At 46.5% G+C, this 27565-nt stretch overlaps 1 protein-coding gene across 1 annotated transcript; it reads right to left on the bottom strand.

Annotated features, from left to right (window-relative positions):
* Positions 1 to 4090: 4090 nt before the first annotated feature.
* On the bottom strand, positions 4091 to 11404 carry LOC142575869 (uncharacterized). The gene is made up of 4 exons (XM_075685598.1): positions 11190 to 11404; positions 7786 to 7856; positions 5324 to 5413; positions 4091 to 4878 (listed from the first exon to the last, which is right to left on the bottom strand). The coding sequence occupies exons 1-4, from the start codon at positions 11230 to 11232 to the stop codon at positions 4771 to 4773; spliced, it is 312 nt and encodes a 103-aa protein (XP_075541713.1). The 5' UTR covers positions 11233 to 11404; the 3' UTR covers positions 4091 to 4770.
* Between the last annotated feature and the right edge of the window lie 16161 nt (positions 11405 to 27565).

Raw genomic sequence — 27565 nt, 5'->3', positions numbered from 1 at the left:
CCCGTGGCGTCACGTGATCCCTCGCGTCGCATTCACAAAGCCTAGCCTACTTTTCTAATTAACATCTGGCGGGTGCTAATTAACATCTAGCCTACTTTTCTAATCTGGCGGGTGCTTCGCGGGCCTGCTGGACGGCCCATTGCTGGACGGTGAGTAGTGAGTTTCTAAGGGACTTCTCCCACTTTCCCGAGGGAGAGTCGGGAAGAGCGTTTCTACACTCCCAGAGCATGTGTGCGAGTGTCACCGTGTCTCCGCACGGAGGGCACGTGTCGCTAGGGTACGAGCCGCTATAGAAACCGTCTGATTTGGCAGCGTTTGGGTACATGTGCGTCTGTAGTAAGCGTAGTGTTAGCGCCCACGGCCTGTTAAGTTTGATATGTAAGTGGCGGAAATATGCGGCGCCCCAGGCAGAAGTGTTTTGCGGCTTCGCTGTACGTAATCAGCACGTCCCGGTTGTCCTCAATCTCGACGATATGAGGTTGCCTGGACACGGCGCGGTCTGTAAGCGCGCACGCTGCGTCGTGGGCGATCTCGTTGAGGTCGGGCGGGGGGCCCGGCACCCGACCGAGATGGGCAGGGAACCAGATGACAGTGTGTTGCTTGAGGGCGCTCGGATCCGCGCTACGGAGAATGCGTAACGCCAAAATTAAAGAGACAAATTAGCATCTCATGTTGATAAAAGATTTCGTTCGTAAGAAAGGTTTGTCACTCCCGGTACCTTCGCTATCGTCAGGTTGCAAGTCATAATGAAACATTCGTCCTCCGCAAACTGCTGACCCTCTTAGACACCGGCCGCTTCACTTCCTTCCTGCCTGAACAAGCAACGCTTCTCCGCACAACGCACAGAGGCAATGCGTATCTTTGACTGAGCACACCTTAACGACCCCACTCGTGTTGGCACAGGAACGCAGAATGCAAAATAAACAGCTCTAATATCATGTTTATCTGATCAGCTACGTAATTTAATCAGGCACAGTTTCATCTAATAATTCTTGCATTTGGAAAATTGTGCTAGAGTCAAACGCAAATGAAGACAATTTCTTTTTTAATTCCCCGATGATTACGATACTGCCTAACGCGAAATTTGAGCGCAGCTCTACACCTGTTTTTATTTCACGTTATATTGACTGGCGTGCACAATCTGTCTCATGCGGCACGTTGCAAACGGAACGAAGTGTGGCACAACTGCCTCGCTAATCGGGAGATCGCGAGAGGCAGCGCGTGGGTGACGTGAGAAGAAAAGTGTAGTGCCGCGCAAGATGGGCTTTGCGACCGCTGTGAGATGGCGCCAGAGTAGAGCACAGTCATCTTTTCATTGATGACGCCGTCCATAAGGCATGCGGCGAGCCGGCCCATAGATACCATATACGGAAACAAAGCGCTGCGTGAGCGAAGGTTTGCCTGCGGCGGCTGCCGTGAATCGCGCCCACTCATCACCCCATGCACTGCCTCTCACGATCTCACGATTAGCGAACCAGTCGCGCCAGACTTCGCTCCCTTTGCAACGCGCTGCACTAGACAGACTGTCCGCGCCAGTCAATATATCGCGAAATGAAAACACGTATGGAGCTGGGCTCAAATTTCGCAGATTGTGGAGTATCGTAATCGCCGATATTTTTTTTTAATAATGCGAAAGCATTATTATGGCCCATGAGGCATAAAAGCCGGCTTTGTCCCCCCGATCAGTGGCAGGAAAAATAATCATCACTGTAGATTAAGGTGGATTAAAGTGAATTAAGGTAGAATCAGGTGGCTTAAGGTAGATTAAGGCGGATTAAAGCGTATTCAGATATATTATTATGGATTTAAGTGAATTAAGTTATATTAACGTGGATTAGGGTGAAACAATGTATGTTAAGGTTGGTACAAATCAGATAAAGGTGGATTAATGTGGGTTCACACGACTGAAGGTGGAATAACTGTATTACAATAGGTTAAGGTTGGTACAAAGTAGAGCAAGGTGGATTAATGTGAATTAAAGTAAATAAAGTTGGTTAAGGTTGATTAAAGCGAATTAAGGGGGGATAGGGTGTCTTGCGGAGGAGAAAGGTATATTAAGTTGGACACGGATTAAGGTGGAATAAGAAGCTAAAAAATTCACCGAGGATTACGTCACTCAATAATGCAAAATTTGAGAGCAGCTTTGTACGTGTCTTCACTTCGCGATATATTGGCCGGCGAGGACACGCTGTCTCATGGGCCCGTTTAACGTCTCGTGCGACACGCCGAAGTTTAACGACTCCTTTCTACAAATGATACACGTGTATGACAGATGAAAAGACAGCATTTTTTTCATTGGTTTTTCCAAATGCACGTCTCCACATCACCTAGCAATCACCGCGGAATCACCGAATCAAAACCCTAGGTACCTCATTCGACGCAATTGGCACCTGGAATGGCAAGTGGACGCCATTCGCATAAACATTTAAGAGCTATGTTCAGGCAGCTCGTGATTTCGATTTTCCCCATCTTGAACGACGCCATTTAATTCGGTCTGCTTTCCTAGGAACATTATGACACCTTTGCCATGTAGTTAGGTCACTGTTTCGTACCTTCGGGAGTGTGTAAAGTATAGCGGCAACTCGTTTTTCTGGGCGGTTGGCACAGAACTCTTGTCGCACCTAACGTTGGAGCAGCCCCGCCGACCGCGGCTGCTTCTCCTTCTCAAATGTCTCGCTCGCAGCTTCCATACTGTTACTCTGCACTTTAATGCGAATGAAACTCCCGCGCAGACTCTTGCATGCCTTTTCCTTGGCACGTCTTTACGGGTTTCGCTTCCGACGAGTCCCGCGAATCATGCACCTCAGTCGGCGGATGCGCCTGCAGTACACAGGCAAGCGGGGCCTTCCATAGGCATCTTTAACGGGGAGAGGCGGGCTTGTTGGTGGTCAATATTGGAATGCATCATGTTACCGCACAAACGACAACGCACGAAGAAGGAAACACACAGGACAGTGTGTTTGTCCTGTGTGTTTCCTTCTTCGTCCGTTGTCGTTCGCGCGGTTACATGTTTCATAGGCATCTCTCCGCTACGTGCCCGGACGCCGACGTCACCTTTGATAAGCTTATCAAGATAATAGGCGCTCTCCTGCTACCCTTGGTGTCTCCTGAACGGCGTCGCATAGCACACCGATTTCAATGGAAGCGGGTCGCCTCGGCTACGCTGCCTGGTCACCTCCGCGATCATATTTAGAGACTCGACTGGAGGACTGCTCCCAACTCGGTGCAGGTCACAACGCGAGAGCGTGGTGCTTGGCTCCACGTGTCCCATCTGCATGTCGGTGGAGACAGACAGGCACGTGATAATCGGTGGTGTCATCGCACGCGTATTTTGGCGCGCTTTTCATGCTGGTTTTCGAGACCAGGGCGTGTATTTGTTTCGCACGGAAGGTTCCAGCGCGGGCGTTTTGCGGGCCCTCTGCTGGTAGCGGACCTGTTTAGCCTTTGGCGCAATCGTTGTGGAGCTATGGCACACAACTCTCGCTGTATAGCGCAATGCCGTCTATACTGGGCCGCCTGAGGCGCGATATGCTAATCTTCCTCTGGGATGAGTTCTTTTTGGGAGAGCATGAATTTATCCACAGCTGGACTTGCTTTCTCTCTCGCTATCTCTCTTTTATATATATATATATATATATATATATATATATATATATATATATATGACGGGCAAGTTCGTTTAGCCTTTTTCCCAGAGTGACGATAAAAGCCAATTTCGGATAACCTTTCTGGTTTCCTTTTCAATGTTCTTCTGCTGCATTGTATTCGTAATGTTCCTGATATTCGCACCTACGTAGTGTGTTTTTAATAGTGTACAGATATGTATTATTTGAGTAAATAGTGTTATGCATATGTATGAGGAATGTTTAGTGGACATTCCAAACTGCTTCTTGACGTTCTAGTCTTTTAGTAACTGCAGGCCAAGTATGCGAAGTGTGTTGAGTGCCGTAAAAGCGCGAAATTCAATACACCTTCAAAGCCTCTGGGGAAGAGCGCTCCCTGAAAGAGTTTCACTGATGTACCGTATAGCACATTCCTACGCTGGTGTTTCAACTCACGTAAGAAGGATTCGCATGCATTCAAAATCGGAAATGCTTTGGAAATGTCTTTATTACGTGCACCATTTCGATTACGCGACATCACCACAAAAAACGCATAATATTTGCCAAGCAATGTACACAATAAATTACGCCCTTGCGATTAATCAATTCGGAAGCAAATTAACGAAAACAAAACAGTGACATTTACTGGAACATTTTTCGTGGCTCTTCGCACTTGAAGTTACCGGGGATTTGATCATCATCATACACCCTCTCATTTCCTGACTTGAGGGTTCTAGGTAAAATAGTCCACCTGGACATAATCATTCGCGATTTACCAGAAATTGCAGCCTTGTACAGCACCTAACCGGACGTAGTGTTGCGTCTAACTCTCTTGTCCATCGATTCCTACAGTGGCACTACCCGTAAAGCAATGTCTATACTCGCACTGGTTTTTAACCTATTGTTGCTCTTGTCAGGTATTAAACATTTAGCTAAAAGTCCTTGTTACGAATACTGCTGGTTAGAATAGTGGAATGCCACTTCACAGAAGAGCAGTTCACCGAGTTCAAATCCATGTGATGAGGGCTGCCTGCTGCTTCACGTTTCGGTCCCCGTCACCGCGCAGATGCATTCGAGCTCATTGCTCGAGTAGAGTAGGTAACACATCATCCGTGGTCGCAACGTCGGCTCTCGCTGGTCGCTCGAGGCTCTTGTGGGAGAATGGCGACTACGGACTTTCCTCGGTGACACCACCGTCGTGTTTGGGAGATGAGGCCTTCTTGTGTTGAATCATGCGACACCTTCCCCGCCGACACGCGCCTTCGTGGATCAAGGACTGAAAGAAGTAAAGAAATAAAGAAGATCGTCAAAGGAACGTCGTGTAGGAGAGTTGGTGTTGTCTCTAAGAAAGATAAGGATTCAAACTGCGAGCTGCTCACACAACTTTTCAGATTTAGGAAGTAACGAAATACAAACAAAACGCTGCTTCACTGTCTGTGTGCAAGTAAGCTTCTACGATTGTGATACTTTCAAGGTGACCTGTTGCTATTAGTTCAATTATAGCAAGTTTATGTAGTCGAACTTTTCGAGTTGTAAGTACGCCGTGCGCGTTTAGGTGTCGGTTGCAGAACAGCTGTCAAGGAAGCCGCTTCGCTCGTGTTCTAGCCACTGACTGGTGCGCCATACGTGAGATGTCGCACAGCTAACTGAAACGGCTCAAGCCTGCTCATCTCGTACCGCATCGAGGCACAGCACGAGGCACGCCGAGTCATTGTGCTTACCCTGCAAGGAGTGCCGTCTTCCTCCAATCCCATCCGTATGTTTCCTTCGGGCGTGTGGCACAGGTAGACGCAGTATCTGCGCACTTTGTCCTGCGAGATAACCACGAGAAAAGAGAGAGTGTGTTGTAGGGCTTACATGTCTCAACTGATATTTAAAGCAGTGCGTTACTTTCTCCGTACACCTCGTTAACACGTTTGGAGCCCGAAACTTGCTGCGGGATGCTTAACTACACCCACTCACGCCATCATAGCCGACACGTTTCAACACAATAGACACTAAAATTAGTACAGGCACCATGTGATTCCTATATAACAACAGAAAAAAGTATAGGCGTGCCTTAATTAAGGTAGGTAGCTATTGCCGCATTACCGTATTAGGGAAAGAAGGAAAGAGCGCTTACTAAAATTATTACATCGAAGGCATTAAAAGACGTCGCGACCTTTAAACGGAACCCTTGTTCACATGCTCCGGTATTTCCGACTAATTTTTCTCTCGCGTAAAAAAAAAATATCAATAAGTCTCTTTTTTTTTTTCAGGTCGACTAACAAGATTGGATGCTTGTGCTTGTTCACATTGCTCAGGACTGTTAAAGCTAAGAGTACAAAACAGACATATATCGGGCGTAACATTTAACAAACGTCGTTCCTATATGAAAGGTCGGTTACTTCAGAGACACGCCGTCATTGGTGACAACCACGGTCTGACAGGCGATGCGTGGTAATTAGTCACTCATTAACGAAAATACATTAATTCACGTTTAAACTTTGGTTTTCAGCGGGCTAATCGTAATCGGAAAATTCAAGTGAACTCTCCTTACAAGCCATACAAGCTTTTGGATCTGGAAAAAATTGCGATTACCCGCGGAACTGTGGCACAACGAATTTCGGCTATCACAGCGCGCGAAACCGAAACTGGGAAACTTCAGCAAGCTCAAAGCCACGCCCCTCGAGCCGACGTTCTGCTTACGTCACCTTGCAGCTGACAGCCAGCGCGCTGCGACAGCGAGGAGCACAGAGCAGAGTCAATTTACATCATATATATATATATATATATATATAATATATAGGATGTCATTTGACTCTACTCCATGCTCCGTGCTCCTCGCTGTAACAAAACAAGGATAGTTAGAAATATTACGCAAGTTTGACGACAAATTAGGCAATGAGCGAATCTTATTTTAGAAGTATCGAAAAGAAAGAAAGATGTGTTAGTTGGCCAGGCGTCATAATCGCAAAACCGCGTGAACAGATAAAATAAGAAAGACAGAGAAAGTTCGGTGAGATACGCAAAAGGCGGGAAGGTTAACCGCAACATAACTAACCAGTTTGGTTCCCTTCACTGGGATAGAAGCAATGGGATACAGAAGTATAAAGAAGAACATCATGTATATAATTATTAGCGAATAAGCGGACGAAGACCGGCAAGTGCACAAACATAAATAAATGAAAGTTAGCAGAAAGAGAAAAATAAGTTGGGCCGCATTAGTCATTTGCCTGGCTACAATTCCGGAAAGCCACTCTTACCGGAGTGTGCTTGATAAGCCAAATAAAACGCAAAAACTTAGTACGCGCGGTCCCAGCAGTCCGCCGTGGTGACCAACTCGTTGTGACGTCATGGCTTTTGACGGCCTCTGCTCGGGGCTAGTAAACTTTTATCGGTAAAGATAAACTACATTGTAGTTTAAGAGAGCCATAGACTGGACCTAGAATGTTTAGAGAACATTTACTGTGCCAAAGTAGTCCTAATAAGAAACAAAAAAAATTAGGCTGCTAATCACGAGGTCGCGGGATCGAATCCCGGCCACGACGGCGGCATTTAGATGGGGGCGAAATGCGAGAAACACCCATGTACTTAGACTTAGGTGCAAGTCAAACAATTGGTTCAAGCACGAACCAACTAGCCCAAGCAAGAGTTTTACTTAAAGAATCCCAGGTGGTCAAAATCTTCGGAGTCCCCCACTACGGCGTGTCTCATCATGAGATCGTGCTTTTGGCACGTAGTACGCCTGAGTTAAAACAAAGAAAGAAAAAACTATTTTGAAGTTTGTGACAACACAGTGACCTATCGACGCTGAGGTTTCGGCACTAAATTTAACATGTGGAAGTTTGGTTTACATTCCCGCTTTAGTCACCAACATCTTTCCAAGAAATAAAGAGAGTTCTAAAAAAACGGAGTTATGTTTGAAAGAATGCCCTATCAGCCTAACTTGGTCTATTGTAGTGTCCTTTCAGGTTATCTTCGAGTGGATTACCTAGCTACTGAGAGTGTAAGGCTCGCGTGCTTCGTCTATCGGTGCCCGCTTTTGAGCTCCTAGCGTATCCGCAATGTATTAACGACAAGGCTAAGCCTTGAACCTTTCAAATAAGAACAATCACTCGGCAGCGACAGTAACGCACTTGCCCGCATGTTTTCTAATCACTTCACGTCAGGGACTGTGAAGTCAGCTTCCTAGTGTACTTACCACCTTTGTCCGTATGCGATGGCATGCGGGGTCCGTCGTGATCATTGCGGCAGTCAGCTCGGCAAACACACCTGCGCATTTTGGAAGCCTTCGATCATTGTTTATTCGGCTGCATATCAGGGACCGAATTTACGGAAGCGCTTTGTTCCAAACGATTGTTTGCCGCTGGCCAGCCGCATCCCCCGTTGTACTCGCTGTCACTATTCACCAGCGCTTTGTCTTGTATACCAACAGTTCTTTCGCATGAAGTGATTTCCGAATGCGGGACTGTTTGGCTTTTAAGTACATGTTAAGTTCTCCAGAGTTTAGACTCAAAAGGGCCGGCTTTGTGCACGCATGCAACTTCCGCCAGACATCGCTGGCGAAGTGTAAGCGGGAGGTAACGCGACCGGAATCTTTCCGGTTCGGGGGATAAGACGACCGACACGGAGGCCCACACAAGTGCGTCACACGAGCGCTCAAACTACAACAATGAACTAAACTATACTAAACACGACATCATTGGTCAAAGTTCCGAACGCCACTCGGTATATTAGGTTCGTTATGACTGTTCGTTATGGGAAATCGACAACGCTTCTAAATTAAAAAAAAAAACTAGCATTTCTGAGGAAAGGGTAGCATAAGGTAAACCTAGAGAAAGCTATTTATACTGCCAGAAGTCTGTAAACGATCCAATGAAAGTGTTTGGGAAACAATTTGCTTGTGGTTAGAGACCACTTGTGCATGATGGCGGTAGTAGTGTACGTAAAGTATAGGCGGTATCCCCATTCACCCGCACGCGATGGCTCTGTCCGAGTAACATAATCTGATCTCGAAAGCTATGCTTTTTGCAGACTGCGTAAGGCGGAAGCAATTGAAGGAACCAAAAATGCGTCACGGCCGCCATGCTTTAGACATCATCTATTGCGGCCTATGTGGCTGCTATAATACAGCTCGCACTCCGTCATTCCATAATTGCTTTATATCAAAATATAAAAATCTATGTGAGCTGTAAGCCCAATAAGCTGCAAGCCCAGTGTCAATGTGAGCTGTAAGCCCAATGGCAGCAACAGGATTGTGACGCATACGAAGGGAGTGCAAACAACTACGAATTCATTGGAGAACACCAAACTCAAGTGGAAGGTCGAAGCGAAAAAGAGAGTGAATGGGAGAAGTAAAATTTAAACGAATTCAGCATCAGTACCTGAAAACCATTCTGAACAGCTCTCTCGTAAGTATTTATTCTTCCATTAGGATCACGCAATTTGGCTTTAGACATTGCCAAGCAGTCGTCGTGGTATTCTTCCCCGTCACAATATTTCCTCCCGGCTAACTTCCACGCCCGAGAACTCTCTGCGCGAAGCTACCACCTGCCGTGGTGGCTCGTCTACGGTGACGTTCTGCTGCTGCTGATGATGATGAAAACGTTTTATTGAAAGGAAAAGGGGAGGGGAGTTAGGAGAAGGGTGGTCAGATTCTTATTCCGGAATTCCGTCGGCTAAGGCCGCCGCCCTTGTTCTTTCCACGAGATCTCGCCAGTCCTTGAGGGTTGAGCTGGACAGGGCTGCCTCCCATCCTGCCCACGTTGGCTGTTTTATAGTTTCTAAGGCACTATTAGCCTGGCGAGCCCATACCATATGGTACAAATCTGCTTTCTGCCCGCAGAATTTACACTCGGCCGAAAAGAATTGTGGCTCAATAGCCTGTAGCTTGACTGGGTTATTAAACGACATGGTTTGTAATCTTCGTAAATGACATCCTTCTGATTTATCTAGTCCCTTAGTCGGGCCCGGGCATTTTCGTCGCGATGAGCGCAATTGCTGTAATACGTCTGCATAAGTTATTAATGGCACTGGGAAGTCCGAGTCTTCGGGAAGGGAGGAGGAGGGACCCCGGGGGAGAAAAGCTCGGGCGGCAGCGGGTGCACACTCATTTCCCTCTACGCCCTCGGGACCTGGCACCAAAATCAGCTCTTTGCGTGAAGCGAAGACCCCGGATTGTTTGAGGATCCTGCAAGCTAGCGGTGCAATTCGGCCCCGCGTGTAATTTCTATATGCAGTTTGCGAGTCTGTAATGATGTATTCGGAACTAGGATTCGAAGCCGCCATGGCGATCGCCACCTCTTCCAGTTCTGCAATTTATACGTGCCAAACAGAAAGTGGACTAGGTCCCGGGTTCGATGCCCGGCTGCGGTGGCTCCCTTCTGACGGGGACGGAATGCAAAAACGTTTGTGGACCATGCTGTATTGGTGCAAGCTTTAAAGAAGCCAAGGTGGTCGTGAAATTATTCCAGAGCCCCCAGCGACGGTGTGCATCGTAATCATATCGTAGTTTTGGCGCGTAAAACGCGATAAATTAATTTAGTTCGCGAAGTACGTTAAACCATATATAATTAAAATTACGAATTTAAGAAAACTGAATTGCCCTCACTCATTACTGGGCGGCTTCAGTTATGTTCGCTATCGCGGAAATGTTTATCGCGGAAATGTTCATAATGGCGTCGTTAGTTAAGAAGTATCAGACGGCGGTATATAATAGATAGTCCAAGATTTAAAGAGCGTCATTCTTTTATACGTTTAAAACCACCTACAAGTACTTATTAGGGCTCTAGCGGGCCTCTTTTCTCTTTTACATTACACTTATATCGACTCGATACAGATCGAATGCCACAACACGACGTCATAGCTGGCCTCGTATACCTTTGTGGACAGCTGCTGGAAGAAAATAACTGCTACACAGTAAGTCTGAGAAGAGCAGATTGCTCGAGGAACGAACAAAATAGAGACGCGGTATGACACGTGAAACGTGGATTGTGGCTGTTACGCGATAGGCGCGAAACGTATACGTGGCAGCAAGTGTGCGTTTACTCCGAAATTTCCCAGTAATTCTTTTTAGCAGTCACGCCAAACGTAACGTCGTTCATCACTAACGGCAGCGAAGCACATTTATTGAAGGAAACGGAATGTACATACTTCGATCTTCATTCAAAAAACGCACGAGGACGCGTCAGTTACTTTTCGTTCGGCGGAAACAAACCTTTTCTGTCGGCAAGCTAGGCACCGCTTTCATTCGCAAGCCGTAAACTTCTTTTCGTACCGCAGAAATGAAGGGAAATAATGCTAGTTCCATTCATTAATAAAGTTAATTCTCTCTCTCTCTCTCTCTCTCTCTCTCTCTCTCTCTCTCTCTCTCTCTCTCTCTCTCTCTCTCTCTCTCTCTCTCTCTCTCTCTCTCTCTGGACTGTGCAAGTGCGCGTGCGTGCGAGTTTCGCGGTTCAATTGCATTTCGCTACTACGAGCACGTGATTTCAATGCCCAGATGCAGGTGCGGCACGCGAGCCATTGAGCTCTTTTTGTGTGAAAAAGTGAACATCGACACTTTTGTGAAAAAAAAAGTGAATTGCCAGTGAAACAGCAGACACTTACCCATAATAACGACTACAGAGACCACCGCCAGTGACGTCCTCATTGTCCTATACTAGCGAACTTTCTCAGCAGCGGTGCTAACTTTCAACCAAACCTAAAAGTCTCGGCGTGCCAGCGACGCAGCTCGTACAGTGGCTTCGCCAAGAACCGACCGTTAGGTGTGGAGAACTCGACTCCGCCAGGAAGCATATAAACCCTCTTCTCTCTCAATAAGCATTGACGTCCATATCGAGAGTGTTTCGAACTAAATGTGTGCAAGAACGGGCCGGGGACGGTGGGATTTCCCTCCAGGGCAGAGCGCCAACACGCCGCAGCGTAGCGTGGCAGCAAGTGTTGGGGCGACCTTGGTCAGACGACGCTGAGCAAGCGGGGCTGTCTCGGAGTTAGGCGCGAATCGTGACGCCTGCTCGCGATTGAGAGAAAAGGGCACGGCCAATGAAAGAAACACAAAAGAAAAAAATAATAAGGGGATTACAGTCAGAATTAAAGGCTTCGGTGCAAGCGAAGTGAGGATTGCGGGTCTACTTTGTCGACCGCTTGACCAAGAAATACGAGTCTCGGAGCTATCCGCCACTGTTCTCGCGATTGCGTCAGCATTTCTTAGAGCATCCATCACGCGGCCACAACTAGATTGCACGCATTTCTAATCGGCGTTTCCAAGGTACCGTAGGAGTGACGCCAAATTGCGCCGATAAGTCCGTATTGCGCTACGTGATATGCAAGCTGTTCTAATGTACGTTGGGGTATACCTCAAGTAGTTAGTGATGAAAGAGAACCATCTGCTGAATATATTTGTCCGTAATGACTGCGTTACTATCGCGTGTCACGTACGACGTATTCGTCGACGCTTGCCGTCTTAAACGCAATCTGTTATGGAGATTACGTATGTGATGTATTGCGCTTAACTCACCGTTTGATGTGTTACAGTACAAACGTATGCTGCGCAGCAAGAGTATTGTGAACGACAGGCAGCAGTATAGGAAGTAAACGTTCAACGGACTCTGCGCATTACATTGTCCTGCGTGACTCTTGCTTGAAGACAAACAGTCCTATACTGACATACATGTCTTTTCAACGACGTCGCACTACATGCTTGTTTTTCTAATCCAGACGCCGTTATAGATGCAGTGCATGCAAAAATAAGGAATTAGCTCCCATATACATTGTGGCAGCGCTGTATTGAGTCGTTCCAGTGTAGCCTGGTCCCTATATACAATGAAGCAACTGGTGCGATTAGAAGCTCTCGAAAGCGTTTAACAGTGTTTTCACGGTTTAATCATGGTAGAAGAAAATGAGTTCCTGAATTTGTACTGGGAGCGATGTGGGGCACGCTAAAGAGAGATGTGAAGGCAAAATTCGAAACGTGTGGGTTAATGAGGGGTTCAGCGAAAATCGCTAAACGATCTTGTTCTGCTGGTCAATATTGCTTTTGTTTGTTTCTTATTTTTTTCTTAAGGGTAATATACAGACAGTTTCAACAATAAAAGCTGATTACAGGGTGTATACGGCTTTTACCTGATATGTTTCGAAGCGGTAAATTATTTAAATTAAATTATGGGATTTCACGCACCAAAACGATAACCTGATTATGAGGCACGCCGTAGTAAGGGACTCGGGAAATTTGGAGCACCTGGGGTTCTTCAACGTCCACCTAAATCTAAGTACACGGGTGTTTTCGCATTTCGCCCCCATCGGAATACGGCCGCCGTGGCCAGGATTCGATCGCACGACTTCGTGCGTTTCGTAGTCTCCTAGACTAACTGTATGTGACAATGAGTTGAAGATCGGGTGAAATGGCGGCCATTATAAATTAAAGTGATTTAAGCTCAGCCTCAAGTAGGTGGGAACGCACAATTTATTTGCTTCTTCCTTCCTTTTTCAGCAATCAGTGCCCAAATTTTTAAGGTGCTTGTGGTGTTTAAAGGAATTTTAAATCTAGTGACCCTAGGAAATTGCTTTATTTAATTTGCAAACTTTTCTACAAAATTTCTTAAAGTGTCATATTTAAATAGAAAAACTTGAATATCAACTTTAAGTTTACACTCTCCAACTCAGGAGTAAACAAATGTATCGCACTTAATAAACTGCACCTAATAGATCTAAAGCGGACAGCATTGATACATTACACACCTCTCCGATGTATTCTATTAATTTGTGAGTAGGGCTCTCGCAAATTCCTCGCAAGCATTGTAACAATGTCAGCTGATATATAAAATTTTTCTGCTTTAGATTCTCTGGCATATAAAAATTACAGAGCTGCAATATCTGTTCCGGGTGCAGAGCTACGCACTTGTAGACATTGTGATTCAATTTCTTAATGCGCACGTTTGGGGGGGGGGGGGGGGGGGGGGGGTCTACCAGTCGTTCTTTCTATCTGCGTCTGTCTCTAACCGTTTTTCCGTCAACTTGGGTCAGTGGGTAGCCCGCAGTCAAATAGTCAAATGGAGTGTCGGGTTGCTGTGATGAGAGAACCGGGTCCGAAACCAATCGACCGGCCAAGTTGCGTCACGAATATGTGAAATTGCGTATGCGCCGGTAATCAGTTAACCATTTTCACAACAATTCGTGTTACTGGGTGGGTTCCAATGCTTATGGGCCGCTCTTCAGAGAACCCCTTTCACCCCACCTTGGGTCATCGGGTATGTGAAGCTAGGTATGTGCCACACTTCAATGAACCTTTTTGATATCAGTTTGGGTCATTGTGTATGAGTAACTAGGTATATATATGTGCAACTGGGTATATGCTACTGCGTATGTATGTGTCACGCGCTGTGTGCCGGGTGGCATGTGTCGCTCTACACTAAATCTGTTTCACGCCAACTTCGGTCGCCGGGTATGCGTCATTGCGTTTGTGCCACTCTTCAGTGAACGTCTTTGACGCCAACTTGGGTCACGTGGTACGTGCCAATGGGTATGTGCGGCCTCTTCGATGACAAAAACATCATTTTAGTTACGCTGGTGGTGGGCAGAGTCGAATGCGCGTAATAAATATTCAGACAATCTCGTCTAAGTATACATACGCATGCCTTGCATCGGCCGATATAGGAGGCTGTACTCGAACATGCCTATTTACTGGCCAACGCGCAGTCAACTGATGGCTTAATTCCCCTACACGCGGTTGTTTCACAGGGCTCCGACAGCCCGTGTGAAGCAGCATCCAAGTTACATTCCCAGAATAAGCGGGCTACTAACATCGATAATGGAACATAATTATCGCTATTACTGTCGGCTTCTTCTCACAGGCGCCTTCAATCGTCTCACGTCGTAATTGTAGCACTCCCAGATCGTTCTGAAGCGGGCAGTCTACGATACCGTATACAGCAGTTGTCATTAACCGCTTCCCTTGCGTTGTCCTTTCACATATCCCGCGCCTTTTTGCTCAATTTCCCCAGGAAGTCGCCGGATGTTGCTTGTAACATTGTTTCTTAGAAAAATTACGTTAGAAAACTCTGGCTCAGCCTGCAAAAGAACGGTAGATACTACGTGGATTTGCCTAAACCTCTTCATTTCGGTTTCAAACGGCTTTCTGACTCTGCATATTAATAATTATCATTTTTGTCAATGTCAAATCATTAACATTTTTGTCAATAAATTGCAACAATTCGCAAATTACATATTGGCGCGCAGACTTCACACCTTGCTGTGTTTAAGAAACTTGCACATGTATAAGAATAAAACGTCATAAGCCACAAGAACCTCTGCAGCTACATGAAGAAAAATCGAATAAATTCATGTAATGCCAATAATTTCACGGTGGCTGAATGATCGCATTGCCAAAGTTAACCTATTTTTGTAGGACAGTCGGTGGCTTTTAATATTAGCCATTTTGATAGTTCTTCACATGTAGACGCTGCTCACTATACGCCAACCGCGGCTGGCTCTGTAGTTGTGGCGTTGTTCTCTTTGAGATTAAGGTGGGTAACGTCCGAAAATTAATCAGTCAGACACTCCGAACTCTTATCGCGATTTCCTTGTCGGGCTGGTATAGATTGAAAGCTATCGTTCGTGTGATATCCCCGAGCATTACAGCACCTAATTAAAAGGTGCGACGTGATGCGTATATGTAGGGCAACTACACATTCGCGTCGTGCCGTCTGCGCCTCAAAGTCCGTACGAGCTTTCCGGCATATACTCAAGCAAATGAAAAATTTCGCGTACAAAAAACAAACATTTTGAGCGCGTTCCGTTTACTAGTCCTGGATATCAGTTTAGAGGCCTTACGCTGCTGAGAAAATAAAGCAGTCTTCTTTCTAGTTGTCTTCCTTCTTTAGGAATGGCGATGAAATTTCCTTCCGAAATGTCATTGTAATCGGAGAAAATTTGCGGGACCTGCAATATGTCGTGCGGCTAGTGTCTAGAAAAGGGCAGACAGAGAAATAATTTTCAGGGTTATTGGCATTTTGAGGGTATCCCCTATCGTGATTTCGCCAAGAATGCAATAAGTATGCGGTGCATCTGGGAATTAGTTAATTCTTGTAACCGACTGTTCGCAATCGGCAATACAACGCATTTCAGTCAATCAGTCAAACAAACGCAGAGAAAATACTTAATACGTCATATACATGGTTGCCTTCCATCTAGGGGGCTGTGACAGGAGTTGCATATAGGGTCCCTACTTGCAACTGTATCAGGAAACAACAGATATAAAAGCCAATTGGAAAGAACAGGGAGAAATTAAAACTGTTTTATTCCTATAGTAATTACATGGACACACAAGGTGCGTTCACGGCACTGGCTCCGCCACCGACGCCGTGCTGTGCCAGCATCAGTGGTGCGTACACGGTCTGTGCATGGAACGTTGTGTTCCAGTTATCGCCAGCATCCGAGACAGCCTACGTAGACGGCTAAGAAGACAACCGGAGACAGCTTCGAGCATGGAGGAAGGAAAAAATATAGGAGGGAGCATTGCATCACGCAGCCAGCCTTGGCAAGCAAACGCTCCGTGAAGCTACAGTGGTGGCACAGCAGGTGACGGAGCAGATCGCGGAGCAAGAATCGAAATTTGCTGAGACGTTTGGTTCCCAGTATTTATGCCATTAGCTTTTATTCGGTGCGCACTTGTTCAGCTTCCTTGCCGTGGTTCTGTCTGCAGAGCAGGAACACTAAAATCAACCGCGTCCGTTGACGTGCGATCACGTGTTGGGCCACAACTGGTCCAGCAGATTTCGGCTTCAATGGTGTTGCGGTATGCTCCTTCCTCTGTTTCCTTCCTCCACGGCTTCGATCCCAAGTAATAGAACGTGTCTCGAACCGTCTAGAAGACGCGAAAAAGGCAACCCTGCGACGTGACACCACCTCGCGTCACGTCGCAGAGGTGGCGTCTTTTTCGGCTTCCTTATCAGAACTGGAACGAGACTTAAAATGGTCGTTACGCTTAGCGGTCTACTTTACCGTCTACGGCGAGTATTGGAAGCATGGAGAAAGGAAAGCGTGGGAGAGGCTCCGGCCAGCACGAATGAGTTGGAGAAAGTGTGGCGGAAGTTACGTGCTGTTTTTCGTAAAGGAGCACTGGGATTTGCATCCCAAACGTAAACATTGCCATGGACGACCGCACGCCAAGCTTCATCCTAGACGTCAGCGCTCGTTTCTCCCCTGGCGGAACGATTTTATCTCCAACGGGTGTAGGTTTCCGCCGCCGCTCCTCTTAAGCGGTAGCGCCCGCGTTCAGTTCGCGCTGCGCGCGAGACGTCTCTTGTTTGCGACAGCGCCTCTTCGGATGACCTGAAATTATCATTGTGTTGTTAACTGTCACGACAGCAATGTAAACACGAAAGGGTTGATGCCACCAGTGAAATTCTGCCGATTCACAAGAAAATGGTACGAAAAGACCAGACGACAGACATCGATTACTGCAGTGCGCCGAGCGAACTAAACAACTGACAAACGAAGCGAGCTCGTTCATTGATCACTCCTGAGTGTATGACGGTTTTTATATGTAACCCACATGAATTTAATAATTACTCGGTACATAATCCTTTTTAAAAACTTCAAGTTGTTCGACGAGCGCTCGTCCTGTCTTCTTTCTCGTGTTTCGTTTGCGTGTGCGCTGCCCAAGAATGGAAACCACTTCTGTTGTATGCGCTAGCAGTGGCCGAAGTTCACGCGTGCCGAGAAATTGAATATGTGCACGATGCATTGAACATGACCGGAGTTTATTCCCGCTTCACCACTGCACCGATCGATCGAGTTACTGGACGATGCACACCCGCGTCTTGGTCGCGCCGGCATTGCTGAAGCAGGAATGATTACTAAGACTTTCAACTTCCGTCTCTTGAGCACTGTTAAAAAAATGGCCAAGCTGTCTTCATTGCTGCCTCTATTCCATATTGTAGGGGACGTACTAGTTAAAGTTGATGTCGTACTTGTGCTATGCAGCGATATATTTTGTTTATTTCCGCACAGTGTCGATGGAAGTCCGTTGTCGCCATCAGAGACAACACGGATTTGTAGCAAACATATTGTGAGAAACCGAAAAAAATGATTTTAGCTCGTATGTGCCGCATCGTATGTGCTGACGATTTTTCCGGCGGCACATACGATGTCGTTTCCAATTACCTGCTCAGCGTCACTTACATGGTCAAACAGGCGCTGCGCTTTCGCCGCATTGCAGCCATAAAAATAATCGTCAAGCGTACCGATCTTCTTAAAGGCAAATAGAAGCGTGTACAGTCTGTTTCACACTTAGGCGAAAACTCGCAACGTATTGCATCGCGATGCGGCAAGCAATGGAGTCGTGCGGCGGCAGCAGCTCGAGGAGGCGCAGACGCTCGAGGCGCAGAGTCGTGATCTGCGTCGTCTGCAACGGTGGCGCGCGCTGGCCGCATTGTCGGGAAGCGTGCTACTGTCAGGGGCAGTGCATCGATTTCATCGGTACTGCGGGAACTGAGCTGATTGTGCGTCGCCAAACTCTCAGCCTTCATTGGCGATAATGGAGTTCCACAAACTTCTTTTGACAGCATGCTTCGTTTGTTCTTTCGAAAGGCAGGGGTACTGAGCGCTTGCACGTATATTTCTTCACTGTGTGTGCTACCGTAATAAGTAGCGACAAGACGCACGAAGATGCGCGCGCAACGTGCTCAGTCTTTGTTTGACTCGAAAGGAAAACAAAGCACTCAACAATGATGACTATGGGTGTCGAACACGATGAAACAAAAGGATACGATTAAAGGAATGTTTTAGGTTAAGACAATGAGCTGGAAGTAATTTTTCTCGACAATCATTCACTACACCAACAGACCCTGCCCGCCGGCGGGGAATTGAACACGTCACGCTCGGAACTTCAGTTAGTATCTCGTCATGTCCCCAGCGGCAGCGATGACAGCACTCACCCTGGAAGGCAGTGAAGTGTAAAATGATTTGATCAGGCATGTGTTCATTCGCAGCACGTCTCAGTCGCTGAATATGGTGGATCGAAGCCTATCCTCGGGCGACTGATAGAGGGGATAGTGCGGCAGCGATACTTTCAACGAGCCCCAGACATCTTAAATGATGTTGGCGCCCGGGGATTGAGGCGACCACTTCAAGAGAGTGACTGCGTGCTCTTCAAGCAGTTTTTGCACAACACGAGCAGTGTGGATCGGCGACCTATAGCGTTAGAATATATAGTCGCCTTCCAGAAACGGGCCGTCAAGAATGTATGGAATCAGTACGTCGTCTATGACTGCCCTGCAGCGATGAACTTACCTTCGAGGCGTATCAGTGGGCGTTGCACAACGCTTAGTAAAGAATACCGGCTCATTTCACGCAGTAACGATGAGATCGACGCCCTGCAACTAACAGTAGAAGGTTTCCTGACAATGCGGCCAGCGCGCGCCGCCGTAGCAGACGACGCCGTTCAAGATCCCGCCCCTCGAGCACCTGCGCGAGCTGCTGCCGCCGGCTGAAGCCTGTTTCACATGATGCGATTTTCGTCGCACCGGAAGTGCGATTTCCGTCGTTTGCGATGAAAATCGCAGTCGCAGTGCCGACCCCCCGATTTTCGGCTGCGACCAACCGGTTGGTCGCACAGTCGTACCGTCGCACCGATCGCTGCGATTTTCCGTCGAAATTGCGCGGAGAGCTGTCAACGGAGCTATTCCGCCGGTTTGTTTTGGAAAATGGCGTCTCGCACGACAAGTGCAATGCGCGGAGAGGTGGATCGTCGAATTCGGTACGTACGCGAAGGGAGAATAAAAAACTTGTACCGCAGATTGCATTCTCCGATTGCTATGCGTTTGTTGACACGCTACACAGCAAATGAAGTGCATTTTCACGTTTGCTTCGTACGCCTTTGGGAGTTCTCAGTGCTAGGAGGTGTTCGAACCCCAGCAGACGACGAGGTCGTCACAATTTTCTTTTGCTGAGTAGCATGCAGAAATCACGCTTACAAAGCAGCTTGAATTACTTCAAACTTGGCAAGGGCAAATGACAAGACAGCAAAGTACCCGAAGTTTCAACGTTGCGCTGAACGCGGTACCGTTCAGTTGCATTTTCTTGTCGGTTTTCAAGCATGAATTTCCCGATGCATCTTGAAAGCTTATCTTGCCTCTTATTAAATTTGACAGAGCGAAAGTGTAGGCTATCGTAATGAATTTGCTACGATAGCATTAAATCCGTGGCTTGAATAAAACATTACATGCACGTTAAGTTGCACCTCTTCTCTGGATATTTTTTTTTCTTGCACAGAAACCAATAAACATTGACTATGTTGCGGACTTTGTATCCTTACTGCATCTGTATGAACACATGCTCTGCAAGGTACTTAACTGTACAGCTAGTAGATTAAGTAAATTGCTTGCTATAATGGCACAGTGACAACGTACCCTCCTGCACAATTATGTAGAACTCGTGCAACAATGCGAAAAGCAGGCAAATGGCCTGTTCTTGTGGGGATAAAACAGTATAAAACGACACGCTGAAGAAAAGTAAATCAAAACTGTGCAGTGAAGTCAGCCAGTACAAGCAGTTCTTGCACGTTCACGGCTGATCAAGTGTGCAGAAACATTCATGCCTTACATGTTTCTAGTAAGTTTCTAATAAGTTTGTGATCACATATATTAGTGTGTAAAACCATATAACGACATCCGCTGCGATTACTATCTTTATAAATAATGAAATACCATGCTACTTGCAAGAACATATATCACCCGAGGATTTTAGAACAAATTTCTGCATTTCAACTATACACAATATGTGGTTTATTCAATAAAATAACACAAACTGGGCTTTTTTGCAATGACAAACTTATTCCAAACTTTACTTACATACAGGCAAGAAAAAAAATTATAGACAGAAATATTGTTCTTCAATTTGTTCACCTGCCACTGTGGCTATAGCATTCTGCTGCTAACACAAGGCGAGGGGTTGTTTTGCCAGCCATGGAAGTCGCATTTCAATGGGAGTCATAGGTGAAAAAAAAAGCTCTTGCACTTAGATTTAGTTCATCACCTTTTATTGAACCCTTACACTTCAATATACTATTGCATAGGGGGGCATGCTTATGCAAAATCTAACACCAATAGAAAGCAAAGGGCAGAATTGTAAAACAACCATGTTTCGTGATAATTCGAGTGTGTAAATATTCATTGCATCAATATGTATTGTTCAACAGCACTGCACAAATAAGCATGATCAGGTATAGCAAGTACTCTGTCAGGAAGCTGGTTCTACAGATGTATAATATCAAGGCATGAATGCTCATACTACATATACGTCGCACACATAGCACAAAGAAAACCTTTTTCAAGAGTTGTCCCTTCTGGCAGATATGAGTGGGCCATAAGCAGCAGGAACTTTATTGCAGGACATTGTGTAATACCGCTTATGAAAGAATGAAGAGAGTTAAGAGGCTTTTAACAGGAGTACCTCATGCTGCTCTAATAAGAGGAACGATGAGCAAAAACATTTTTGGTAGAGCACTTAAACAGTAACTTTCTGAAAGGCAGAAAATTCCAGGTGAGAGTTGGAGGTACATTTGGCCCACACATACCAACAACACGGGCATACTACAAGAAACACTACAGCCTATGGTGTATTACAGTCTATGGGAAAGCTATCTTTTGCAGAAATCAAGAATGATGCAACAAGCCCTCGACAGCACTTCAGACTTTCTTGGCCGGTCTGGCCTCTCGCTTTCTGATAAGTCAGCTCATATCAACGTCGAAAAAAAAAGAAAGACTAGAATCAAGAACTGCCCCAGATTGCACATTGTGATCCACATAGCTGGACAAGTATGCCCACAAGACAACATCCACAAATCCTCAGCCAGTGTAAGCCCATGACGGCAGAGCCAGCACGTGGGTGAAACAATTATGCAATGCCTGGACGCAACTTCCACACCTGGTGAAAAGAATAATCTCGAAATAATGGGGGTGGACAAGTGGATACTATAGAAAATCGCAGATGCTGTGCTTGTGTCCAAGGTATGGTACGGTATGAATTACCAGCAGCACACAAAAAAGACAACTCGTCGAATACAGGCATCGGGTAGTAATAACAGGTATTTCCAACTTTACCATGCTTGAAGACCTCTATGAGAAAGAGCTAATGAACAAGCACCTAGACAGTAGAGTTGCAGCCTGCAGCACAAATTCTTTGTCTCAAGAGCTCAGAACCTCGTCCCAAGATACTATGCCAGCTAGCATATGAGATGCAAAGACGACTACCCCTCCCTTCAGAAACACAACCTCGGGAGTGCCTGAACTTGAAACACAACAGGCCCATACCGTGGAATATGGGGGCAAACAATTAAGCCAGGAGACTATATGCAACTGCCAAACACACAGAGGAGGTTGCTAATCATGATGATGCAAGCAAACATAAGGCACATATGGCATGGCAATAGCAGTGTAACAGTAGTATGACACTACATAAAGCTAAACCCTATATAAGTGAGTACCATTCCAGGTCATCCTACACCTAGAAAAGCTGAACTGAAAGCAATCAAAGCAGCACTTGTAGTGCAGATTACACCCTGCACAACACCCTGCATGGATTCACTAGAAACTATTTGGGCCTGCACATCACACAAGATTGTCAGGAAAATCAGGAGATTGACACGCGACTTGCAAGCACATGGCCAGAAATTAAATTACAGGATACATAACCGTGCAGATATTCCAGGACACAAGCAGGCTTATAAGCCCGACATAATAACTGAAAACTAGATGACTTTGTGTGTAATCATTATTAACTAAAGTGCAACAGATTGACAACAGACAAGAACGAAGTGCTCTGTGTGTTCACTTCGTTCCTGTCCATCGTATTTCTGTTGCACTATAGTTAATTACTATAGATTGTAACACCATAACTTGATACAAACATGCACACTATAGGATGCAGACAAATGCTCAGGACAAACTCCAGAATGTTTGCATCCTGATACTTATGAAAGTGAACGGTTTCATTCCATGGCTGTCAATGAGACGGAGAGAAAACTTGATTGTGTTCGTGGAACAAAAATGCATTGATAAGCTTAGACATATAGTCATTGCTTAACACTTTCGAAATGAATAATTATAGCTTGCTATCGACATTGAAGCAGCCTTTCGACAGCAAGAAAAGGAATCAGTTTTTCCAGCTCTGAACATCGAATTGCAGGAAATGCAAGCAGACACAAAATTCTGCCAATATAATCTGTTTAGGAATACCAAATTGGAATAAACATGGAGGCTTGCATTTGTACTTTCTCTGGCTGAGCAATCTAGTTTGAAATGACTCCCATTAGCATGTCGTAACAATGTTGATCTAATACAGGTTAAATGCATGACTATCTTAAGAAATCTGGAAGATTGCTATAAGTTACAGTGAAGAAACTATAATATCTAATAACATTGATAATAATATTTATTTCCACAGAACAGGCTAACCGTGAGAGGCGTGCGAGGCTGAGCAGAAAGCTGAAAAATTCTACGGCAAGTGCGCCTGCCGTGGGCCCACGATCCTGCATTATGGATAGCGCGTATTGATATGGTCTTCTTGTTAGAAGTTCCGAGTATAGTACCAGCGCGAGACACGGGACAACAAAGTGGACGAGAAGTGTGTCTTTTAGAATGCTATGTTACAACGTACAGGTTTCTACAAAAGTGACGGTAACTGCTCGAAACATTTGATTCGTCGGCTTTTGCGCCTTTAGAAATATTTATAGAGGGCTCCCATATATATATTCGCAGCGCAAGCACGGCGATGGACGAACCAGGCTAGCGCTAAGGTTGAATTTCACAACACAATTTTCATTCCACGTCGTAATCACACAGATCGTTTGAGGCTTCGTTCAGGGGCACACGCGGGCGTTCGGGTTGGTGCTTCTTGATGCGTTTGGCGTAAGAATATGGCTAGGAGCAGGCACCACATATGCGCAATGACGGGCATTGTACACGCATCATTTCTCCAAAAGCTGACGCCGAGCACGGGTAGCGCGAGGATCTTGTTGAGCTGACACGACAACTTCGTGCAGCCGAACTCCGAATACTGCATATACGGTGAGGGCAGCTATATGAACTTGTCGGTAGGCCATCTTGTAGATTGTTGTAGCGCAGGCAAAACGAAACGGTCATAGAAGGTAGATAAGACAACACACAGCGCTGAACCATAGAATAAAGAATTGCTGAACCACCTGCGAACAGCTGTTTACGTGCGCGATGTTGCACTGATCTACAGAAACCGCCGTCGCGCACTCCAAGACAAATCTTAACTAACGGTTTTAAATTAGTAAACGTACATATTATTTGCTTCTAATCAAGATAAGTCAATAATATTATAGTGTAAACGTTTTATTCACTACAATAAAGTAATTATGCAGCGTGTGCCGCGAAACCTGGCTGTAAGCAACCCTTGGCGTCGCACCAGTCGCATTGTTGAAATCGCAATCATGTGAAATGAGCCCTCTAAAAATCGCATTGCGACGCGTGCGACAGCACCGATTTTCGTCGTTGCAGTCGCAGCATGTGAAACAGCCTTGACTCAAGCGCTCGCCGTATCGCGATGCAATGCGCTCCGAGTTTTCCCCTAAATGTGAAACAGACTGTACATCGCCCTTCGATTGAAATGTCCACGCGCACACACGTAGGCACACACCGCGCGCGGCACGAAACGTGCCCAAACACGCGCAGTGCAGGAGGCAATCAAGGCGTTGCGAACGAGAGGGGCGAGAGGAGTACCACCCGTTAAGAGAATTTTGCTTCGCATGCGGCGCTCTCAACGCCGGCGCAGCAGCGCCGCTCTCGGTGCCGTTCTTGCACATAGCAACAGCGCTCCTGAAGCTCTCGATGCTGTTCTCGGCCTCTGAGAGGTAAGAAAAAATATTTCCTGCTTGTGTCTTTCTCCCAGCACGAGACAAGCTGACTTTGGAGCGTGGTATGTAATCTTGAAAGTTGTGTTTACGCACGAGTGTGAGTGGTCCGCCAACGACAGACACGCTCAAGCAATCAGAGCGCTGATCTTCACGTGCCACGGAAAAGCACAGGAGCACGTCTGCTTCACTAAAACTGTTACAGAAGTTTTCTAGGCTTTGCTCTGACGCGCGTCAGCAGCACGCACTTCTGCCGGCTCGTAGCAATGCAAGCTCAACGCTCGCGCCTGTCTGTTCCGGCAAGCTGATTGGAGGCGCAAAGGGAGATAGCACACCAATATGGCTGCATTTTGGGCTTCAAAAACTTAACGTCAGGGCCTCGCCTATTTTGTTTATTTCCTCCCATGATGGCAACACATCCTGGGTCTCCCAAAACGCAAGTGCCGCGCCTGAGATTTGGCGCTGCAAGAACGACGATGCCATAGTGGGCGTGCAGCTCACGCTCCGTGATCAAACAACTCGACAGTCGAGCCACAAGGCCTTCCGCTGCTGGCGTGAGCGTTGTGCGCCCGTATGCAGTACCATTCCTGTCTGTATACAAGGCACTAAACGTCAAGCTAATCCGTCTAATCATTTCAACGTGCGCTAACATGCTTAACAGGGATAGGCGGGCTAGTTGGTGGTTGATATTGGAATGCATCATGTAACCGCGCAAACAACGAAGGACAAAGAAGGAAACACACAGGACAGGCTCGGAACTTCAACTGAGGTTTACTCCGGGAAATCCCACATTTATACATGTATCATAATCACACTTGCTAATCATCAGACAGCCATCACTCGACGTTGGCATGCGGGCGTGAGTGGCATAAATTTGCATGTAAATATTTGAACTCTTTATCACTCAGTGGCACTGGTAAGCTGCTTACGCAGCTGCCAGATTGCATGTTTATACAGTAAGCCTCATAGATTTCTCGGCTCAGTTGTGACGCGAACATCTTCAAGACTTTAGTGTCGCGGAACCTAGGCGTGCAATTACGACAGTGGTGACAATGGTCAGCCAATTTGCCACCCCCCGCCATTACTTCTACCCCTGAGCGGTGCTCCTGCAGCCTGACGTTTAGACACCGTCCCGTCTGCCCTATGTAGCTGTTGCCACAAGAGAGGGGTATCTGGTACACTACCCCTACTCTGCATGGGACGAACCTGTAAACGTGCTTGATACCACATTCGTTTCTTTTTTTTTTCTTTCCCTGCACCATGTTGCACATGCCCGCCAGTTTCTTGGGCGCCGTGAAAACCACTGGTACTTCACATTTTTCAGCCGCCTTTTTGAGGCGGTGAGAGATTTGGTGGTAGCACGAGATGGGGGGGGGGGGGGGGGGGGGGCAACAGGTCTACGGCGCTGCGGCTCTACGCTTGGGCGGAGCTCTGATGGACCCCGCGCTTCCTTGTCAAGGGTTTCTAGCACCCAGGTTACCACCTCATACTGAAATCCTGCGCTGTGCAGTCTTTGCAACTGTAAGAACACGCTATATTGCATTTCATGCTGGCAGGACTTATCAAGAGCAGCACACAGGCAGTTTTTCGCAATTCCCCTTTTTACAAGCTTCGAATGAGCAGACTGGTAGTTTAAAATATCTTTTTTTGATCGAGGCTGATACCTCCAGCACGCATGGGATCCAACAATAATGCAAATGTCCAGGAACTGCAGGCATCCATGCGAAGGCAACTCAAAAGTGAAACTCAACCCAAAGGCGCTCTCACAGAAAATTTCAAGAACTCGGTTTACTGCAGTTGAACCGCCTCCTTCCCCTGCCCCTTTCAAAAAAATGGCATAATCGTCAACATACCTAAAAATCTTAGCCGAGTAGGCTGTGTCAAGGCGTTCAGCAATTCGCTTGTCACAATATGATAAAAATATATCACCTAATAAAGGGGCAATACATGAACCAATGCACACTCCGCGCTTTTGGACGAAGTTTTTTCCTTCGAAATTAACAATGGTCGATGCCAGATAAAAATGAAGAATTTCTAAAAGGTCGTCCACACTTACGCCACATGCGTTCTGAAAAGCCACTGGGCCGTAGTCATCAATGGAATCCCTAATGGCGCATAGCAATTTATCTTGTGGAATGAAATAAAATAGGTCAATGACATCAATGGAAAACGAAAACAACGGTTCCCTCGAGCCTTTCTGATCATGAAGAAATGCGATAAGCTCCTCAGGATTCCTTATCATGAACGGATCCTCAAATAGGGGTAGTGTACCAGATACCCCTCTCTTGTGGCAACAGCTACATAGGGCAGACGGGACGGTGTCTAAACGTCAGGCTGCAGGAGCACCGCGCAGGGGTAGAAGGAATGGCGGGGGGTGGCAAATTGGCTGACCATTGTCGCCACTATCGTAATTGCACGCCTAGGTTCCGCGACGCTAAAGTCTTGAAGATGTTCGCGTCACAACTGAGCCGAGAAATCTATGAGGCTTACTGTATAAAAATACGATCTGGCAGCTGCGTAAGCAGCTCTTCAGTGTCACTGAGTGATAAACAGTAAAAATATTTACATGCAAATTTATGCCACTCACGCCCGCATGCCAACGTCGAGTGATGGTTGTCTGATGATTAGCAATTGTGATTATGATACATGTATAAATGTGGGATTTCCCGGAGTAAACCTCAGTTGAAGTTCCGCGCCTGTCCTGTGTGTTTCCTTCTTTGTCCTTTGTTGTTTGCGCGGCTACATGATGCATTCCGCTAACATACACCCGCGGTATTTCTGTCGGTCTCATCTCAGGCACTGTGGAGGTGCCATTCGTGCAACGCCGTATATATGGCGGTACTCCTGATCACGCCACGCTAGGGTGCCTCGATAGTACTGCCAAGGTCCTCCTACACTTACCCTTAAGTATTGAAGGATCGTGGTACTGCTTCGACGCCAGGCTTACACAAACACACGCTCAAGCGCTGGCGCACGCGTGGGTACGGAGGCTGACTACACGCCAGCGATATAAACGCCTGGTAGCTGCTGCAATGCTGTCGCTGTCAATGCTTCGCACTTCGGGTAAAACTGTAAATATTGTTCCTACCGCGTAATTCATTAAATGTGA

Source organism: Dermacentor variabilis, chromosome 3 (assembly GCF_050947875.1).
Source record: "Dermacentor variabilis isolate Ectoservices chromosome 3, ASM5094787v1, whole genome shotgun sequence".
NCBI classification, from domain to species: Eukaryota; Metazoa; Arthropoda; class Arachnida; order Ixodida; family Ixodidae; genus Dermacentor; species Dermacentor variabilis.
This window is presented reverse-complemented; position numbering and strand designations above follow the sequence as displayed.

Excerpts from the sequence above, each read along its gene's own strand:
- LOC142575869 (XM_075685598.1), bottom strand. The coding sequence starts at position 11,232 with ATGAGGACGTCACTGGCGGTGGTCTCTGTAGTCGTTATTATGG. Across the intron at positions 7,857-11,189 it reads CTCTGTAGTCGTTATTATGG|GTGTGTTTGCCGAGCTGACT; the intron begins GTAAGTGTCTGC and ends CAAAATGCGCAG. Across the intron at positions 5,414-7,785 it reads ATCGCATACGGACAAAGGTG|GACAAAGTGCGCAGATACTG; the intron begins GTAAGTACACTA and ends GTTATCTCGCAG.